At 33.0% G+C, this 20,298-nt stretch overlaps 2 protein-coding genes across 2 annotated transcripts in view; one reads left to right on the forward strand and one right to left on the reverse strand.

Annotated features, from left to right (window-relative positions):
• The window catches only part of LOC111061278 (dynein heavy chain 6, axonemal-like), a 182,765-nt gene that overhangs the window by 119,240 nt on the left and 43,227 nt on the right, over positions 1–20,298 (reverse strand). The window contains exons 30-47 of the mRNA XM_039430794.1: positions 18,979–19,111; positions 18,649–18,787; positions 17,428–17,640; positions 15,099–15,284; positions 14,778–14,915; positions 14,243–14,491; positions 13,134–13,357; positions 12,513–12,724; positions 11,824–12,079; positions 10,969–11,161; positions 9,534–9,757; positions 8,735–8,987; positions 7,743–7,933; positions 7,173–7,345; positions 5,921–6,104; positions 4,723–4,888; positions 3,686–3,847; positions 1,492–1,668 (exon numbers count right to left, since the gene is read on the reverse strand). Coding sequence (XP_039286728.1) covers positions 1,492–1,668; positions 3,686–3,847; positions 4,723–4,888; positions 5,921–6,104; positions 7,173–7,345; positions 7,743–7,933; positions 8,735–8,987; positions 9,534–9,757; positions 10,969–11,161; positions 11,824–12,079; positions 12,513–12,724; positions 13,134–13,357; positions 14,243–14,491; positions 14,778–14,915; positions 15,099–15,284; positions 17,428–17,640; positions 18,649–18,787; positions 18,979–19,111 — 3,473 coding nt within the window. The remainder of the gene's footprint in view (positions 1–1,491; positions 1,669–3,685; positions 3,848–4,722; positions 4,889–5,920; positions 6,105–7,172; positions 7,346–7,742; positions 7,934–8,734; positions 8,988–9,533; positions 9,758–10,968; positions 11,162–11,823; positions 12,080–12,512; positions 12,725–13,133; positions 13,358–14,242; positions 14,492–14,777; positions 14,916–15,098; positions 15,285–17,427; positions 17,641–18,648; positions 18,788–18,978; positions 19,112–20,298) is intronic.
• LOC111055336 (60S ribosomal protein L39-like) lies at positions 15,650–17,252 on the forward strand. Its single transcript, XM_039429861.1, has 2 exons — positions 15,650–15,823; positions 17,247–17,252. The coding sequence occupies exons 1-2, from the start codon at positions 15,665–15,667 to the stop codon at positions 17,250–17,252; spliced, it is 165 nt and encodes a 54-aa protein (XP_039285795.1). The 5' UTR covers positions 15,650–15,664.

The raw sequence follows: 20,298 nt of genomic DNA on the forward strand, positions 1-20,298 counted from the left end.
TGGAAGATTTCGTCTGAATTTCTGTGCCTCTGCTGAAACGAAGCCCTACGGGTATTTGTTGGCTGTTAATTAAGATGTACAATTTAGCGTACTTTATGTGAAATGAACTGAAAATTCAATAAAACCGTTTCCAGACCTATAGCTACAGTAATTTTTAAGATATGTGACGAAATATGCGAAACTTGGTCCCGAAAAAAGTTCCTTTAAAGTTTTTGTTAAAAAATGTCTCTCTCTCTCTATATATATCTCTCCCGATCGTGTTCTAATGTGAAGGATGTTATGTTATATTCAGAGAGTTGACAATAATTTTATTGGTTGAAACACCGCCAATTTATGTAGTTACATCACAATATTATACTATTGTTTTTCGAATTGCATTCAATCTTCATTCTCATATCTAGTAAAATTCGTTGAATAAACAGCAATACTGTCATTTATAGTCTAGTAAATTAGAGCATAAGCCAGTATATATTGTAACATACTGAGACATACAAACAGGCGGCTGTAGAAGTGTGGAAACAACATTCGTCCAAATTGTCTTGCTACCAATCTATTGCTACTGCTTTGTAGTGAGATTCACTTAAAACGGTCAGCATTAGCTGGAAGGGAACAGCATTGATGCTGTTCAGAAGTATGCAGACACATCTGAGCTACTCTATGATGTCATTCATCTTAAACTGACTGACATCTATGAAAGACTGACTATTTCCATCTTTCTCTCCTCTCCCTCACGCGCTCTCACACTGACACTGACACACATACCTTCTTCAGAGATTTTGTACTTCTTTTTCTTTTAATCCGAACCTAGTTCTTACAAGAGGGTAATGAATCCTGAATTTACCCGGCTATCCTGCAGAGCCTTGAATCCTTTGACAACAACTATTAAGCAATTCTAAATTATTTCATCCAAATTATTGTCAAACAATTTCAATTTGGAACAATTTTTAACAAATGATATCAATAATTCTAAATGATTTGAGAGTGAAAATTATTCTCCCACAATTCTTTTCACAATTTTTTTATCACGGTAAAGCTCACATGAGCTTCTTGCTTGTGTGTGAGTAATTGGGAAGTGCAATGATGATTTGATGAAATGCAAAACGACCAAGCCAATTGACCAATTAGCCAATTGACCTGCAAATAACATTTATATGGACGAGATACTTCATATCTGTTTATTAGTGAAGTATCATTAAACAATTATATAGATTATTCCAATCATCCATTCTTGAATTATTGGAAAGTACTCCCAGCAATTATTCTCACTCTACTCCAATTATTTTAAACGATTTGTAAATCAATATCAATCATCGATTCTCAAATGTACTTCCAAGCATTTCTGCAATAATTCTAAATGATTCATAAATCATTTCTAATAATTGATGTGAGTTACTTTTCTTGTTTTCCCCGAAAGAAAATCATTGATACTACATTTTTAAAGATTTATGACTTTCAAATGGTATACAAATGATTAGGATACACCAGACTTACTTTGACTATAGCTTCCTCTTCGGTGACAACTTTGCGAACGTCATCAGCGGCTGACTTCTCTTTGACCAGGTAAGACATCAGTTTCACTGTCGCTTCAGACTTCTCTCTCAACTGCGGTGCCATTTCTTTGATTTGATGTTGCATTTTTATCACCAATTCGTTTGTTTCGTACAATTTCTAAAAAGTTGAAAAATAATGTTAGATTCACTTCCAAAATTAGTAAGATGAGATGCATTAGCATCCTTGAAGCTAATTGGACGTTTAGAAGCCTATCAAATACTAGATGGATGGTTACTTCTCGGGAGAAAATAGATATGCAAATTCACGCATAAACTTCACAATATTATTCATATCTATCAAATCATCAATTAACGTCAAAATCAAAGTAATAAAACATTATCAAGATTTCCTATTACAGTGGGGAAACTGCGCATACCATTTACTGCGGCGTAATATTGAGTTTGAAAGAATCAAGAAATTGATACAATAAGTTTCCTTCCAACATTAGATAGATAGATAGATAGATAGATAGATAGATAGATAGATAGATAGATAGCCTGCCTTTATTTTAACCTGGAGGGCGAAGTTAGGGCGCAGCCGGCCCTCTCTCCCACTTAACCTTCCTATACAATTCTACTGCATCTACATCAAAACATAAGGAAATAATCTCTTAAATATAATAATAAGTAATATGATAGAAAAAAATATATATATGTATATAATAGAAATCAATAATTGAAAAAAAAAAACAAAAACAAAAACTATTTCATTCAATTTAGTATAATATATTTTAGACTGAAAGAAAATAAAAAAAAAGTTAGGAAATAGAGTTATAGGAATTTTTTTTTAATTTTTAAGCAAGAAACAAGAAAATTTTACGCAAACACACACCTTTCACACAAGCAAACACACCACGCATACACACCTCCTCATCCTATGCCCCGATCGCCCTCCCTCAGCCACGCCAAGACCTCCGCGCCGAACAGTGTCCGCCTCTCCACACTCCTCAAAGATGCGGGTAAGCTATTCCACAGTCTGCAAGCGGTCACACAGAACGACCTATTATATGTCACAGTGCGATGGATGGGAATGCTCAACAGGCTCGCACCATGCCTCGTATCTCTTCTGTTGATTCCTGCGAGGAATTGAAATTTCTGACTCAAGTAGAGAGGAGACCCAGTTGTCAGAACCTTGTGGAGGAGCATCAGCACATGATAAATTCTGCTGTCTCGAAGCTTCAAAATACCCATCTGAGTGATGTAAGGGCTTATGTGGACGTCCCTTTCAAGGCCAAAGACGAATCTCACGCAGTAGTTCTGAGCCCTTTGCAGTCTTTCAGAAAGAGTCACTGTCATGTCCTGTATGACCACATCTCCATAATGGAAATGCGGAAATATCAAGGTCTTCACAAGCATTATTCTCTCCCGTAAGGGGATAACAGCTCCAATTCTCTTCAGTGAGTGAATGCCTGCAAAGACCCTGTTGCAAGTCTTTGTCACTTGTTCAGTCCAGTCTAGATGTCTGTTAAATGTAAGTCCTAAGTTTGTAATGTTTTCACTATAATCCAGTCTATGAGAGTTAATTTCGATGAAAGGTCCATGGTTAAAGTCAAGTTGGTTCAAAAGTCTTCTATTACCTATAACGATTGTTTTGGATTTTGATTCATTAATTTTCAATCCATGTTGTCCTGTCCAGAGTGAGACAGCAGTCAGGTCCTCATTCATAAGAGTAACTGCTTCACCAAAGTTATCAGTCTTGAAATGTCTATAAATCTGTAGGTCGTCTGCATAAAGATGATATCTGGAGTGTCTGAGTCGGTCAGTTACGTCATTTACATACAAACTAAACAGTAGTGGTCCCAAAACTGAACCCTGAGGTACCCCCCTGTTGACCACCCTCCATCGAGACGTGCTGTCCAATCGAACACACTGCTGTCTGTCAAGAAGGTATGACCTCACCCATGCCACACTACTCTCAGTTGAGAGTAGCTTTCTCCAAAAAAGTTAAACTTGAATTCAAGTTTAAATCATCAGCTGACTTATTTGAAACACATTATAAAAAATGCGACCATACGTTGATTAAACGGGTTTAAGAGTAGAAAGAGCGACCCCTAAATGTCAAATGAAACAAAACTTGAGAAAAATGCATAGCCAAATAAATAAATCTAGAAGATAAATTTCAATTTCATGCTAACCTGTAAACCATTTTGTATTCGTTCCCTCATTTTTCTCTTTTCTTCTCGCTTTTTCTGCAGTAATGATAGATAGAGTTTGATGAGTTCCAAATAGCTGCTAGGTGTCACATAATAATGACGTCTCATTTCATTGAAGAATCGATCTGTCATTTTTTCAACGCTCTATAAAATAAAGAAAAAGAGTAAAAGTTACTTTACAGGCCATTTTTCATAGCACAATAACATTACTTAATTCATTGGTTGAGTTCAAAGCCACTGAACAATTCCATCGTTTTTTTTTACGTTCAGTAAAAACCTGATCACAGATTAGTGATCACAGATGAACCACAGAATGGAAAGTCGGCTAGTATCTTGACGCCATAATCCGCCATCTTGAAAGAAAGTGTAGCATTGTAATACAGCAGTAGTTTTAATTTCTAACAAGATGATGCAGTCATGTGTCGTGGTCTTGGTGCTCTCAAATCTTGGTTAGATTGATACCTTCCATTTTGTGTGTATTCTGTGGCTGAACGGTTGCTCATGAGTCATGACTGACAGATGTTTCCCCTGTTGATCATATTTTGTAAACAAAACTAGAACTTAACCTATTTAATTGTAATCAGTTAAAATGAAAAACCATCAAGTGATTGGAGTAGATTTAAATGCTTTGTAAAATATTCTAAATTTTATTGAATTTATGTAATTATGCATTTCTCTGCTCCCAAATACATTATAATGGAGTCCATTATTTGTAAACAACCTCGTATTCTGCCATGTCTGTTTAGATAGAGAATATCCATGATGGAACTCTCGAAAATATTTTACATTATAGAAGACAAGATAATGGATGCTAAAAATTTGTAGATGTTCAGGAAATAGCCATAATCTTATGAATGTTGAAGAGTATGTATTGGCATATTTTTCTACAGAATCGTTCAGTTTGAGCCAGGCTATCAAACTGCATGAATAATTAATCTGGTTCGTAAGCTACTGCTGAGTTACTGAGCTACAACGTGAGTTAACTGATCTTGGTGATCTATGGTGATAGGCCTACTTACCGAATGTATAGTGTAGCACATTGTAGACATGCTACTGATCAGGTTTTCATCATTCAATGGTTGAAGAGCATCAACTGCAACCGACATCAGAGCCTCTTCCGGCCAATTCACGAACCAATCAATTGTACAACAATTCACCAGAGACGGAAACATTCTGCATCTTCGTCTAAAAAAAGAAACCACAAAGTGAATTTGGATATATATTCAACAAATATGCAGAGATCAAAATGTTCCAACTTTTCACATGTGAAAGACGTGAAAATAGCTTTATCAATTTCACAAATTTTTCACAGATTTTTTCACGTGAAAAAAATGTTTAATTTTCACTTTTTATTCACGTGAAAAAACGTGATTTTCACATTGTGTGTTGACTGGGACAAAGCTACTTAACGACAGGGAAAATATCGATTAATTAAATTATTCAAGAATAATACATTTTTTAAGGGAACTTGAACAAGAATCGCCAGTTTGAAATAGTATGGGCCAAAAATTAGTTATAGAAGTCATTTCAAAAGCAAATATAAAGGTACTAAGGTACAATAGATATTAAGCTTGATATTATTTATACTAACTAATAGACTAATAGAATACTGATACTAATACTATAGAATAGTATTCTATACTATAGAATAGAATACTAATTTATTAGACTAATAGATTGAAGTAAAACAATATGGATTGATAATGCGCGATATTCCTTTGCAGGATCAGAAACAGGTTTCTCTGAGCATAGAATTTCTGCAGCATTATATTTTTTTTAAGTTGGTCCAGTTGAGCTATCAATTTACTCATTTTATTTGTAATTTTCTGAGTTTAATTTTCGTGTTTTTGCAACAAAGATTGACTTAAACAATTGAAGTTTGATATTGAACAAATATACCAGTATGTTGGATAAGACAAGATGATAAGTGAATTTTCATTTTCATATTTTATTCTATTTCAATGGGTTTTTTATGGGTTACGTTTATTGTAGGAGGTTTATTGATCGGACAAGAATATTGAAGAATCATATAACATTTCAATGTGTTTGTGTTGTTTGTTGTGTTTGATTATACCACAGATCTAACCACAACTCCTTGAAGGTCCATTTTCTTTATTATTACCCCAGTATCACTAACTACAGTAGCTAACTAGAATAGTATTACTTTTACTAAAGAACATAGCAGTTTGTTTTTAATAGAGTATGTCCCATAAATACCTGAAATCTTCACCTATGGGACTCATAGTGATAACTAGATGAAGTTTGCTTCTGACTCTCGATATGAAATAGTCGAATATGCCATCTCGATTGTTTTCAGCGATGCCGGCGCCTTTGGCGGCCGGGCGACATGCACAAATCACCTTTTCCAGCTCATCCGCCTCAAACAAATTGGGAACCTCTCCTTCAACACACAATCAAAATCCATTTAGTTCATGGAATAGTAGCGCATACATTGTCAAAACGGAATAATTTGTTGTTTGTGTGGATACTATATTGTGATGGTGAGGAATTGAGGAGCATAATGAATTGTGAAGGATTTAATTTTGGAGAAGACGAATAAAATCCGGTTAGGATAAATATGAGATTCCTTCATTGACATCAAGTGAAATTCCTTCATTAAGTTAGATTCCTTTATATTCCATTATATTCCGGAATATCACCAAAGTGATATTCATTCCTACTAGCAAACGTGGAGTATTCAGCAAGTAGTATTCTTTATTCCTAATTCATAATTTTTCCTGATAAAACATACCGGTATTTATTTAATTAATTTTTTATTCATTATTTCCATTGAGCTGTGTGTTTTTGTTATCTTACTGCTTGTGCTTGTGTTTATAAATATTGTGAATTCGAATAAATAAAATTTGAATTTGACATTGATTTAAAACCTGCTGACTCAGATTCAATTCTATAATAATTAACAATCTTGCTATGAATGCCTATTTATGCTATGCGATTGACTGTCAGCATTGGAAAGCAGTGACGTTAATCATACGGAATATAGTGGAACTCACAATAATTATTATTCAATATGTTTTACAAATATTAATTGAATAATTATCGAACGAATTGAAGATGAAATGCAATTCAATTAGGCCTATGATGATATAATATGCATCTGCATAGAATGAAGGTTCATTCTAGGAAAGGATATAATTTCCATTACAACTCGACTGGACTTCAGTCGATGGTAGGGGAGATAAAAAAAGACGAAATATTTCAAATAATATTTCATTGCTTTTAGATTTAACATAATTCGACAAAATTATTAGGATATAAAATTATTTCGACATAATTCGACAAAAACCCTTTTAATTTGATATAAGCACACAAATGCTCGGCCACTAACTCATCACTAAGTTTATCAAACCCTTCAATATGGATGTCATATCATTAAAATTATGAGTTTATTAGTTTTTACTTTATAATACAAATCAAGATGATAGATTTGGATAAGATTTCTAGTTACCTGAATTCAAAATGTTATTGATATCCTCTAGGAATTCCTCCATAATAATTTGCGTATCAACAAATAGGAATACAGTATTCTCTTTGAGCACTCCCGCATGATTATACAGATTTCTGAGATCCTCATGGAATGAGTTGTAGTCATAAGTGCGTGTCAACTCTATTTGAAAACATCTGTAGGATTGAAGGAATAAGTTGAGGTTATTTCATATATCTTAAAATTCACAAACTTATATAATTGTAAGAATAATTCTTGAATAAATTAATATTCTAATAACATGAATAATTCAAATTTGGTAAGAGCTTTAAAATTCTTCAAGTTCAGTTTAATGATAATTCAAAGAAATACAATTGACGAATCATTTCAAAAAAATGTCCATCATCATTAATTCCTGCTTCACGAATAATTCTAATTTATATTTTCTAAATCATTGAAAAGTGATTACTTGAAGTCATATACTACTAAAGTTAAAGTCATATTGATTCAACTATTAGATCTCAATAATAATAAAAAGTTCTTAATAATATAATAAATTCAAAAATAATATGAGATTCAAATAGGTGACATTACTTGTAACCATTGATATGAGATGCAAGCCGAGTGATGCTCTGTTTGCCCATCCCACCAACTCCCACCAATAAACCGTTGCCTCTTTCCGACCTCAAAATTCTGGCCACCCTAATGCAGTGCTCAATTGCATCCATGAAGAAAATCACTTTCATTTCTTTTGAAGTAGTCAAATTGTAATCCATCAGGGTTTCCTAAGAAAATCAAATACATACTGCTAATGTTTTGAAATATTGATACTTAAATTAGTAGAATTTCTATTGAAACCAGTAATAAAATTACCTTGAGGAAGGCTGTTCATTTATCCAATGAATTGCCGATTATTCAAGATTGAGGATAAAAATGATAGAAGTGCAAATAAAGTATAAAAAATGTTGATAATCATTCAAGAATTTTGATAGGGCTACTTAAAAGTTTAATTGCAAGGACTAATTGCAAAAGGACCAAGTAATAGTAAACGTGAATAATATTTTATTTCAGACGCATGTTAAAATGTAAACATAAATAACAGAGATATGGAATTGATAGGAAGAATTTCAACTTGAGTCAAGATAATATGAGAAGAGATGTGAACTCTTCAATTCAATTATGTTTCATAGAGACTCTTGGAGTCTCATGTAGTTGCAAAATTGTATGATGACATAACTAAGCCTACGTGAACAAAATACAAATTCAATGTTATAATAGCCTAGCAGGAGTATAAATACAACATCAGAGATAATTTACATCAATTTTATTGATTCCAAAAGTTCTAGAATTGAGTGTTAATAGTCATGTACAAAGTCAATACCGGTAGTGTTCGCTTGACTTTGAAATGTGTCAAGCTATTAATTATTGTAAAAATATTTAATATTAAGCTTCGTCAGTTTCATAACCCACGCACAAGCTCGGAGCTCATGTGGATATCATCATAGAAAAATTGTATGATTCCACTGAGTACTACAATCACATGATAATCTTGATTAAGGATAATCTTAATTACATGATTATCTTACCTGTAATACATTTTTCAGTTTATCGATATTTTTAATCTCCTCATACACACGATCTTCAGAGGAAACCGTTTTCAGGAAATCTCCAAACAGAAGAACGGGCGGATCTTTGATCAGATCTTGGCTGGTGACTTTCAAAACGGGAGTACCCAGACTTCTCTGGCAGATTTCAGTCATCATCTTGTAAAAATAGCTTTTGTCTTCTTGATTGACCAGTCTGTCATGATACACTCGCAAACACTCATGATAGAATAATCTAAGGGAATAGCAAAATGGAAAGTAAGTTTAATCGTTAGTCACAAATTAACATTGAGAGGAATAGAAGTTGAGATATTTGAAGAACAGCCACGTTAGTAATTGACCAATAAGTTTGAGTTCATTTTCAGTATTCTTCAATGTTATTTCCATCAAGAACTGTTTACAATTAAATTACTTTTTTATTATTAAATAGAACGCCTAGCAGTCAACTTTCTTCAAAAAATCAGTTTATTCATTACTGTGACAAAGAGATCTTTCGGCAGGTCCACCACCTTCATGGTTGTACTCATAGACAAAAAACCCTCTACTTGTCTATGAGGACAATCATGAAGATGGCGGATTTGCCGAAAGATTTCGTTGTTAAAGTGAGTGAATGAATTCATTTATTGAAGAAATTTGACTGCTAGTCGTTCTATTTAATAACAGAAAAGTAATTCAATTTCTAGTCCTTAAAGACAAATTGTCTTGACAATCAATATACACTTAAAGAAATTGAATAGCCTAATAAAACTGGATGAAAAAATACAGAAAGAGATAGGCTCACCTTTGAATTTCAGCCACCTCCCTTATAATTCCAGAATCAGCTTGGAGGACTCCTTGAATGCATTTTGAAAGGTCACGCAAATTGAAAATGTAATGCGACTTGGCTGGAGTTGGAAGCAGATCCTCGGCTATTCTGCGGTAGATCTCAATGGCGGCATTCACAATGCTGTCGGCTGATTCGGTTATTGGCCGAGAGAAATCTTCAAAGAAGCCCCTCAGTATAGACTGCAACCGTACACAAATGCAACAACCTCAGTACATACAATGTGTGAAATTACGACATTTTTATTAACTGCAAAGCAAGTAAAGCCTCGAAAGACCCCTATCTTCACTGGTTTTCATTCACTTGGACCAGTCATTCTCAAGAAAATAATAATAATTGATTTTCTGTAATTTAATAATAAAACATTATTGAAATATGAAGAGTAACGTAATTCTCATTGCAATTTTCTGATAGAATGGTCACTGGTCAGTTACATGAAAAGAGATAATATAAATGAAGAACTGAAAACATGGAATACAGTGATTTTAGAGGAAAAACAACTATGTCAATCGATTATAAAATCGATGTCAAATAATAGTATTATATGTACTACTACATGTATTTTGAGGTATTATTATGGTTGAAACATAATCGCACTATATTAGGTATATCAAAAATTGGTCATATATGCAGTCATTAAAAATATTTACAAAGAGAATCGGCTCCATAGAAATCCACGAATTCATTTATTTTAGAAGAAATACAATATAACATCTGACAATATTAACAGAGTTCTATCTGTCATATAATTTCCCATTCCCAATAATTAATGTTCAATTTATAATTTTGAAAAAATAATAGAATGTCATTAATCTTTGGTTACTCACACAGAAAATTCATGCAATTTTTCAATGTGTTTCATGATCATTGTCATAAATTATTGTCATGAAAAAGTAGAAACTACACCATGACTTAAATAGTGGGTAAATGTTATAGCCTACAACAAGAATATCAACAAATAAACCGATTGAAAATGAATAATACAATAACCAATTTATAATACAAATGAGGTTGATTAATCAATGTCCATGCATATAATAGAGTCACCAGCTACATATATTATCATGGAGAAAAAATAGCATAAGAAGATATCCCATGTCGTTTATGTTTCAAGCCGATTTTTGTTAACTGAAGCCGATTACTATCTATTATTACTGATATGGTCGGGTGAGAGTATGAGAACGGCACAGTATGAGAGACTACCAGCATTACATAGCTTCACCAAAAAAAAAAAAAAAAAAAAAAAAAAACTAGGACTATCGACTTGAGTTAACAATGAAAATTGGAACATAAACTATATAATAGGATATCTTATTGTACTAGGATTATCTTTTCTCTATGATATTATTCTAAATTCATTTTTATTGAGGCTATTAAAGAGAATTCTACTCACCCGGAATATGACTTTCAGATTATTCTCATCTGGCGAGCGAACGAGCAGCATGGCAAAATGTCTGACGAAGCGAGGAGTTAGTGGATTGCGACCTCCGCCGGGCGGAGCACACGCTGCACAAATCACCACCTCCTCAATGTCCTTCCAGAACAGCTTCTCTCTGTCGTACAGGCCTTTCAAGTCCAGCAATTGCCTGCCAAAGCCAAACCAAACAAAGTATGCAACTTATGCCATTTCTCACCAACAATTACGACTCAGAATATAATACACACAATGATACATTTATAAATTACGACTCAGCTACTGCAAATTAACCAGACAACGGATCATTAAAAGAGTGCAGCTTCAATATCAAAGCGCCTGGGTCAGTCTGGTTTCTTGAGACTCCTTCTTCAGTATAATGTATTTCAAGAAAGTTATAGTCAGGGACAAACATGTCTAGTTACAAAGAAAGTGTTTTCTAAATGTTATTATTAAATTTCATTCATTTTATACATTAAATGAAAATAATTGAAAGGTTTACACTACCTAATTAAATTATTCTTTTATTGAACATTTATGTCACCCAAAAGTGTTACCGGTAATACAATCCATTAATATAGTGTTATATGAGAGAATATTTATTTATTAGATAAATCATTACCGAACTCAAATAGCTTATAGATAGAGGGATTCCAGAACATTCAATCTGCTGTTTTTTACCGAAATGAGTTGAAATTAAATCAGCTTCAATCAAAATTAAACTGATCCACAAAAATTATTTCTTTAATACGTGTATTTTCTTTAAGAAATTTTCGCTATTAAAATATATAGGATATATAAAGAGAACAAAGCATAAGTTAGTGATTAACAAACCGTAAGAGTTCAATGGGAGCTTGAGCACCGTACGTTTCTAGCTTGGGCATGTTGACATCATCCACAAAAATGGCCACCTTTTTGCCAACAGGTGCTCCGAGCAGTGTTCGTTTCTTCCTTTCAAGTTTGTTCTCAAGCATTTCCTGCGTTCTCAGAGAGCTGGTTTGGGCAGAGAAATTCAACGCTGCCGTAACCCATTTTCCACTATCGAACATTCTGTTCAGCACTGCTTTGGCGATTACGGATTTTCCGACACCTGTATTATTTCGGAAACTTTGGTTACGAATACATCTTAAAAAAGCTGATTCAATCCTTTTAAACTATGGATAGAAAAATAAAGCGATATTAGATTCACAATTTAAAATAGAAATGGAGGAATTAATATTAATATTCATTTATCTTACATAGGTCTACTTCAACGAATCATGCGTTTCTATTTTTGATTACATTTTTGTTTGTTGTTTCTATTTTTGATTAGTTTGTAGAACTGCATGAAGTACTATTTCTTACACTGCAGTTTTTAGTATTAATACTTATTAAGTGAATTCAAAATTTTAAAAATTCAAGTTTCAGTGCCAATATGATGAATAATAATGAACTGAAAATCAATGTTAACACTGTTATCTCTTCATTATTTAGTTTAGTTGACAAATGAACTGTTTGTAAATTATTTTCTACAACGAATCTACCTGTGTATCCAGTATAAAGGACGGGGTGATCGACGGAAAGTAATTTCTCCATTATAAAGCCGTAGCAGACTGTATCAACAGTAGGCACAAGCATTTCGAAGAAGGGAGTTTCTGAGTTGTAGACGAAAGGCGCCACTATTCTAACCCATGGTTCTAGAGAGCGACTCTTTGTATTGAAATAAAGCTGCCAATAGCCTCCACCAGGCGGTAAACTGAAAATAGAAATTTAAATTATCGGTAAAATGTGTTTCGAATACTATTTTTCAATAATATATCATTTAAAACTTTTTAATTGGAAATATAAAAGGAGAAGTGAATATTTGAATAACAGGCACATCTGGAATTGAAATAAAAAATTGATTAAGCTTCGATAACGTATAAGGATAAGTTCAGTAATGCTTATACATTTTTACATACTCACATTTCAAAGTATATACTTTATTTTCCATCAATGATTCAATACAAAAACCAGTCCTTATTTACACTATAATTTTATAATAATACGAGAGAGTAACTTTACAGTTTTAGTTGGAACTGAGCCTGTTTTTCATGATTTGTGCATTGTTATAAGAATGAATAATCACTGAAAAATGGAACAAAGTTACAAAAAATCTACTAAACTTTAAATCGGAGTTGTCCTCAAATTGAGAGGAAGCGTATTCATCGAACTTCTGTTGAGAGTCGTCGAGAAGATTGCCGCCAATTGACCAGATAAAAGAGAAGAGAAATATTTGCACGATGATTGTTTTGAGTCGGCTCTTGTCCAGCGACTTGTCCCATACACCTGGCTCCGTCACTAGGCTTTGCATCATACTGCAGATCATTGTTATTTTACTGATGTCAACCTGAAATATAAATCCCGCCACAATTTCAAGTTTATAAACAAATCACATCATAATTCAGTTTTAATAATACACCATCAATTTTACATATTGAAAGATTACATAGTCTCTCGGAGATATAAACATCCAAAATAAGCAAAAATATGTAACTTATTAATCATAGAATGTCAAACTTAAAATGTCGGAGACATTGCATTTCTAATTTAACAGCAGCAAGTATAATATTTCATGCTAAGATTTTATAAAATTCTGTAAATATACAAGAAAATTATGGATTTTTCGGATTTAAGATTTCTTAAAGAGATAATGATTCGTTATCTTTACAAGAATTATTGCAATCCATGCAGTAGTAGTTTTGCAGAAATGAGTGAGTGAGTGAGGGGTCAGTGATATAACAATTTTATAAGTGAGCCTTTAGATATGTGATGGATATAAGCATATATTACGTCAGATAATAAATCAAATCAAATGCTTCTATATTTTGAAATCATTGCACAATAGGCTACAATAATATTATTAATCACGACTATCTGAGCTCTTTCATTTGTGTTGTTTCAATTCATTCATTGTGATACTGCCTGCCATCTCTTATTTATAAGAAACAAATCTTCATTGAGTGTACTAGTACGGTGTACCAGAATGGAGAATACTATCTTATCATTGAGAAATACGATAGGAAAATTCATATTCACCCAATTACACATGAATACTCATTGTTCAATTACTTGTCAGACGTTTTAAGATTATGCGTTCCTACTACATCGATTCAGTGATGTTGGTAAGCCGAGAATGTTCACATTAGCTATAATTTAATAAAGAATTAAACTAATATAATATGGGATGAACGAATTCGTTGTGGAAGTGGAAAGTATTTGAGCAAAAGCATACCTGATGAATAGCATACTGACATGACTTGTTCACAAAAGTTAAGGCATCATCGACATACGCTTCAAACAAACCAACGATGTAATGATTGAATTCACCGATCATGGGAAAAGTGTTTGTCAACAACTTAAGCCAGGTCTTGACATAGGGCATCCACCTCAACTCACAGGGGTCTATGTAAACCATGCCACATCTGCTCACTGTGGCTGGGGATGCTTGTGCAAGATCCTGCACTTCGAATAGCATGTGGACCTGACAAAAAGTTCAAATCTACATGAATATCGCTGATGAAAATAATCAATTGAATACTACAAAAGTTAATAAATGTGACAAAGTTATAAAGGCAATCTGTGAGAATTGCATTAAATCTTGCCTTATTCAACATTGAGCATTATTTGGAAAATGTCTAATGCTTATTCTTGATAAAGAATCATTTGTTACGATACAGATAGTTGGAGCGTTAGTAATCGTATTGAGAAAGATTGTTCTTGAGAATAAATTTCACCTCAAGAATCGCAATTCTAGAAACCGTACTCACCCACGGAGTCAGCTTTATTCTTTCGGAATTGGCCAAGCATAACATTTTGTTATCATCCAGAACTGTGTTCATATTCTCTATCCAAACAGCATCAACTGGTCCGTCACATATCACCCATTGATGAATTTCTTCATCGCACTACGAATAAAAAATTATTAAACAGACAACAAATTTTGAAAACTTTTCTAATTAACTTTTAAATCTCTTCAACCACTCTCAAATCATAAATTAGTTTAATAATTTATTAATTTGAACCACAAATCATTTAACATTAATTGAAAGAGTGTGAAGACTGATTGAAATTATCGATGTTCAATGTACCTGAACAGAGAGTCTAACAAAAATGCCCAGTAAGCCGTCTTTCCATTCCAATGTCAGAGGATTGACTTCACCATAAAGCTCTCCCATAGTAACAGCTTTCGGATTCATCGTATAAGTATTGACTGGCCGGTAATAGGGTCCTTCAACTCCTTTCTCATGTAGTCTTGTCAGAGCCCATTTCAAAGCCTAAAAAATAGTAATTAATTATTGAAATAACGTTTTTAAGGAAAACATATATTTGCAGGATCTTAAATAGGCCCACTTTTATGCATCGAAAATGGGAAAATCTTGTTAATTTCAGAAACGATTTGAGGAATTCACAATATTAATTTCAAGTATGTTGTACAGAATTTCCACAAATTTTCTAATTCAAGTGTAAATTAACAAAAAATACTACTTCTATACATACGTTACAGAACAAATTTATATTCATAAACCAGAATTCAACACATTCATGAACATAAATTTCAACACATTCTAAAGAATTCAACACATTCCTCGATCCTCCTTCCGGCAACTATCCTTCATTTCGTTTCATTCTGTAGCTGTGCTTGCGGAGCTGCATAATGTCGGCGCATAAGACGACATTTAAAATAAAGCAGAAGCTTGCCATGAAATTGAAGCAAAATCGGCCGATTCCACAATGGGTGAGAATGCGCACTGGAAATACCATTACGTACAACGCTAAACGTAGACACTGGAGAACCAAGCTGAAATTGAAAGATGTTTGTGGATTATTTGTATTTAAATATGAAATTGACTTACTTCTTTTTAAAAAATCTGCTGTGGTGCACTCACACAACTTTCCTTACCGTTATGAAAATTGATACCCTGACGCTAGTGTTCACGCGCATCTCAAGTCTACTTTTCCAAGATCTGAGCCAGCTGGTGACGGGACAATAACGCTGGAGACACACGAGGTCTGCTATCTCTTCATAGTGAATGATTTAATAGAATCAACAGTTGCCAACAGTTTGCAATAGAATAATCACATTTTCTCGAATTCCGAGCTTATTTTCAATTTTAGGTGAAAATTTTACTGAACATTAATTGTAGAGATTTTCATGCTCAATCTTTTCCACTTGATTTTTTTTGTTTAAATTGTATCTGAAGCCTGATAATTGGGAATCTAAAATCGAACTTTGCATAGATGGGGTGGAGCTCCTGAAATTTTTACAGATATGGGACTTGTGGCAGTTGATGGAGCTTATCAATGACTATATTAGGTATAAATTTGATCAAAATCGTTGGAGCCATTTTCGAGAAAATCTCAAAAAAATCGAATCCCTGTTTTTGACAACATTTTTGCCATTTTAGCCGCCATCTTGTATTGCATTTGATCGAAATTGTTCGTGTCGGATCCTTATAGTCTAAGGACCTTAAGTTCCAAATTTCTAGTCATTCCGTTAATTGGGAGATGAGATATCGTGTACACAGACGCACATACACTCAAACACACACACACACACACACACACACACACACACACACACACACACACACACATACAGACCAATACCCAAAAACCACTTTTTTGGACTCAGGGGACCTTGAAACGTAAAGAAATTTGGAAATTGGGGTACATTAATTTTTTTCGGAAAGCAATACTTTCCTTACCTATGGTAATAGAGCAAGGAAAGTAAAAATAAACTAAGTTAAAGTTAGAACATTGTGGAAGAGTCACTTATCGCTTGATAAGAATAATTGCTTGAAACAAAAAATATTAAGCAGAAGGTCTTGTAAAAAAGCAACTTCGTTACTGACTGATAAGCAATTAGGAGTAACTTAATAGACTTAATAGTCTGCTAAAACTTATATAAGTCCAGTTGTCATGCTCACTACCCAAAAATTGGAGAATTAAATTTCCCTGACTGCAATCGTATAGGCCTACAATAAAAATGAAGTAACAAAGAATACACTTTTGTGAAGAGTATTAATACATTCAATGGAGGTGAAAAATACAATAATTGAATTGCCTAGAAACAATTCACATCAAATAGAATAAATAAAAAAATTAGCACTTCTTAAAATTATATATTGAGATAGCAATACGAATGCAAGTTGTCATATGAAATATTTCAAGTAATATTCAATAAGAGAACGTGGTTTTTTCTAATCTCATTTCATAATATGCTCCTTCATTTCAAGAACTAATTTACATTGTATTATCAATATGTTTAAGATAGATTATAATTATTGGGAACGTACATTGGGTACAGTTGTCTTGCCAACTCCCGTAGGACCAAGTTATTACATCATGTCTAACAATCATTTCACATTGTACTATCAATATTATTTGAGATAGATTATAAAATTAGTGTGAACGTACATTGAGTACAGTTGTCTTGCCACCTCCCGTAGGACCAACAGTCATCACACCATGTCTAACAATCATAGTCTCATACAGCTGAATGGCCTTTGCAGTGGAACAGGCTTCAGGCTGTAGAGAGTTGTTCACTAGCACTTCTTCAATTGCTTCAAGCAGAGCGCCATAGTCCTGTTCCGGAAGAACAGAACCTGGGAAGAGATCGTTCATGATTCCCTTCAAAATAAAAACGAATGTATTATAAAATTGACCAACAGATGAAAGATGAATATTCCGTTTAGAACGACGTGAAGAAACAGCTATAAATTGCCAAAGCTACTTACGTAATTTGAAGAAGTGTTTCAACAAACAAGTGGTTGTAATAATAGTCAAGTTTTCAGTATGAATATTCAAATAAATATCACCTTCTAATAATAAGTATACACATAAAAATCCATTAAACTACTCAAACACATAAGTACAAATTTATAGTGAATAAAAAACACTTGCATTCACTACCATGCAATTATTTATTTAAAAAAACCGTAAAATAGTTTCAGTTGTTTCACCATTATTAACCTCAAATGAACCCTCTCCCCGTATCTCTAGTAAGTATTCTCCACGTTACTCTATGACATGGAAGCATGTACTGTGAAAAGTCAAACCTCAAAAGCATCGTGGCGTTTGTAATGAAGTGTTACAGGAGGATTTGAGGGATAACATGGACTGAAGTCATCTGAACAACAAGAATGTGAAGTCATCTCAACAATAAAAAGAAGGGAATTAGAATATTTAGGACATGTAATGAAGGGTGAGGAAAATGTACTGTTGCGGCTTACCATGCAGAGAAAGATCAGGGGAAAAAGAAGTGTAAGGACGTAGAAGTGTGTCCTGGCTATGTAATTTGAGAGATTGGTATGGCTGCAACTCGGGAGAACTTTTCGGGGCTGCAATTAGTGAAGTGAAAATCGCTGTGATGATTTCCAACCTTCGATAGGAGAAAGAACAAAAAGAAGAAGTGAACCCTAGTAAATTCTAGAAATGGTGTTTACCATTATTAATGATTAGTAAACTGTGGAGTAACAAGGGAAACTAGTTTAGCAACAATAATTGTTTGCAACAATTTAACGTCGTTTTATTGAGTATGGATATCTAACAACTTTAATCGAACACAAAACATTTCAAATCAATTATAGTCTTACAGAAAGGTTTATGGGAAAATATGAACAATATTGATTCACATACGTGGAATAGTATGGCATCATCGCTCAAGAATTTTGGCAGATTACTGTCTCTGAGTGCTCTAATTAGCACTAAATCTTCACTGATATCCGGATTTTCTCTTTTCAGAGAACCAGCCATCACTAATACACTTTTAAGTGCCCTGGAAGAGAAGAAAGATTGTTTGAAAGTGCTACTTCCAAAATTCCTATAAGTTCCAAGTCTAACTAACTTTTCACAATTCTAACTAACTTTTCATCAACCATTAAAAACTTCGGTACACGACTATGAATATCGTTAGCACAGTTCAAAGAAAACGCCAAAAAATGTTATCGAATTTGTGGTTTAGCTCACCTCATTCCGAAATCATAATGATCCTGCTGTGAAAGTTGTTCACTGCATAGTTTATACATATTGACCATCTTCTTCGATAAAGCCTTAGATGATTCGAATCCTTCAGAGTACAGTATCACTTCCGCAATTAATCCTAGAAAACGTATTTAGAATATAAACACTATTTGTAAGTGTTCAATTATAGAAGTGCAATGAACAGTACAATTCATCACTGCCAATAAATTTCTGCTCTGATTAATTCTTGAGAGTTAGATACCGGTAATGTAAGAGCGATTCAAATTCATCTCATTATAACTATGACTTCATTTTGCATACTGATTGATAATTCTCCCTGAGAAGAGGAGAAAAATGAGTTGAAAAATAGTGTAGGAAGACTGAATATCAAACAGAAGAAGAAAATGAGAAGAAATTATATATTTTCTTTGATATTAGGACTGGAATATGAAAAACTATTACAATAGCATAGGAATATGTTAAATCTGTTTTCATCCAACTTGAAGAATATTATTAAAAACTAACCAAATTATGTAATCACCTTTTAGATCACGATTCAAAACTTCATTTCTTAGTAGTAGTGTTCATCAAATTTCCTCTAACTATATTCTCTCTATTGGCAATATTTTATATGCAGATGTCTTCAAATAGCACTAATTTGGATTTGATTTTCGTTCAATAATAATAATAATAATAATAATAATAATAATAATAATTCCTTCCTTTCCTTTTTCCTTCGTCCTGGTACCCCCAGAAGAAGGGAGTTTATTATAGAAAATATAACAAACAAAAATGAAAAATACACTTTTAAAAAGAAATCTTACAAACAAAACAAATGAAGAATAATAAAAAAAGCAAGAATGACAAAAGATAAGAAGATTCCCTTTCAGTGGAAAATTACAAATATTATAAACCAGACGAAATATAAATTCTCCAAAACCTTCTAAAGAAGGTTTGACTGGAGGAGTCAAGTTTTACATTATATTAAAAAAACCATAGAAATAGTACATTGATATAATCAATCAGTGATCCCAAAATAAATAATTTTCAATTCAAATCATATCATATCAAAAGAAAAATAGTTGTCAATCTTGAGTAGAAAAAAAATTAATTGATAATAATTCATTTAATTGTATTGTGTAGCAATATGTAGCAATAAAATAATAAAACAATGGGATTGCAGTTGTTGCTTATCACAAAAAAACATACACAAGAAAAAATATATAAAAAAAGAAAGAATTTAATAATAATAATAATAAATTAAAAATTATTATTTAAAAAAAATAATAATAATAATAATAATAAGGATGCAGTAGTAACTCGAAA

Source organism: Nilaparvata lugens, chromosome 6 (assembly GCF_014356525.2).
Source record: "Nilaparvata lugens isolate BPH chromosome 6, ASM1435652v1, whole genome shotgun sequence".
Classification (NCBI taxonomy): domain Eukaryota; kingdom Metazoa; phylum Arthropoda; class Insecta; order Hemiptera; family Delphacidae; genus Nilaparvata; species Nilaparvata lugens.

Coding starts and splice junctions, on each gene's coding strand:
- LOC111055336 (XM_039429861.1), top strand. CDS start 15,665: ATGTCGGCGCATAAGACGACATTTAAAATAAAGCAGAAGCTTGCCATG.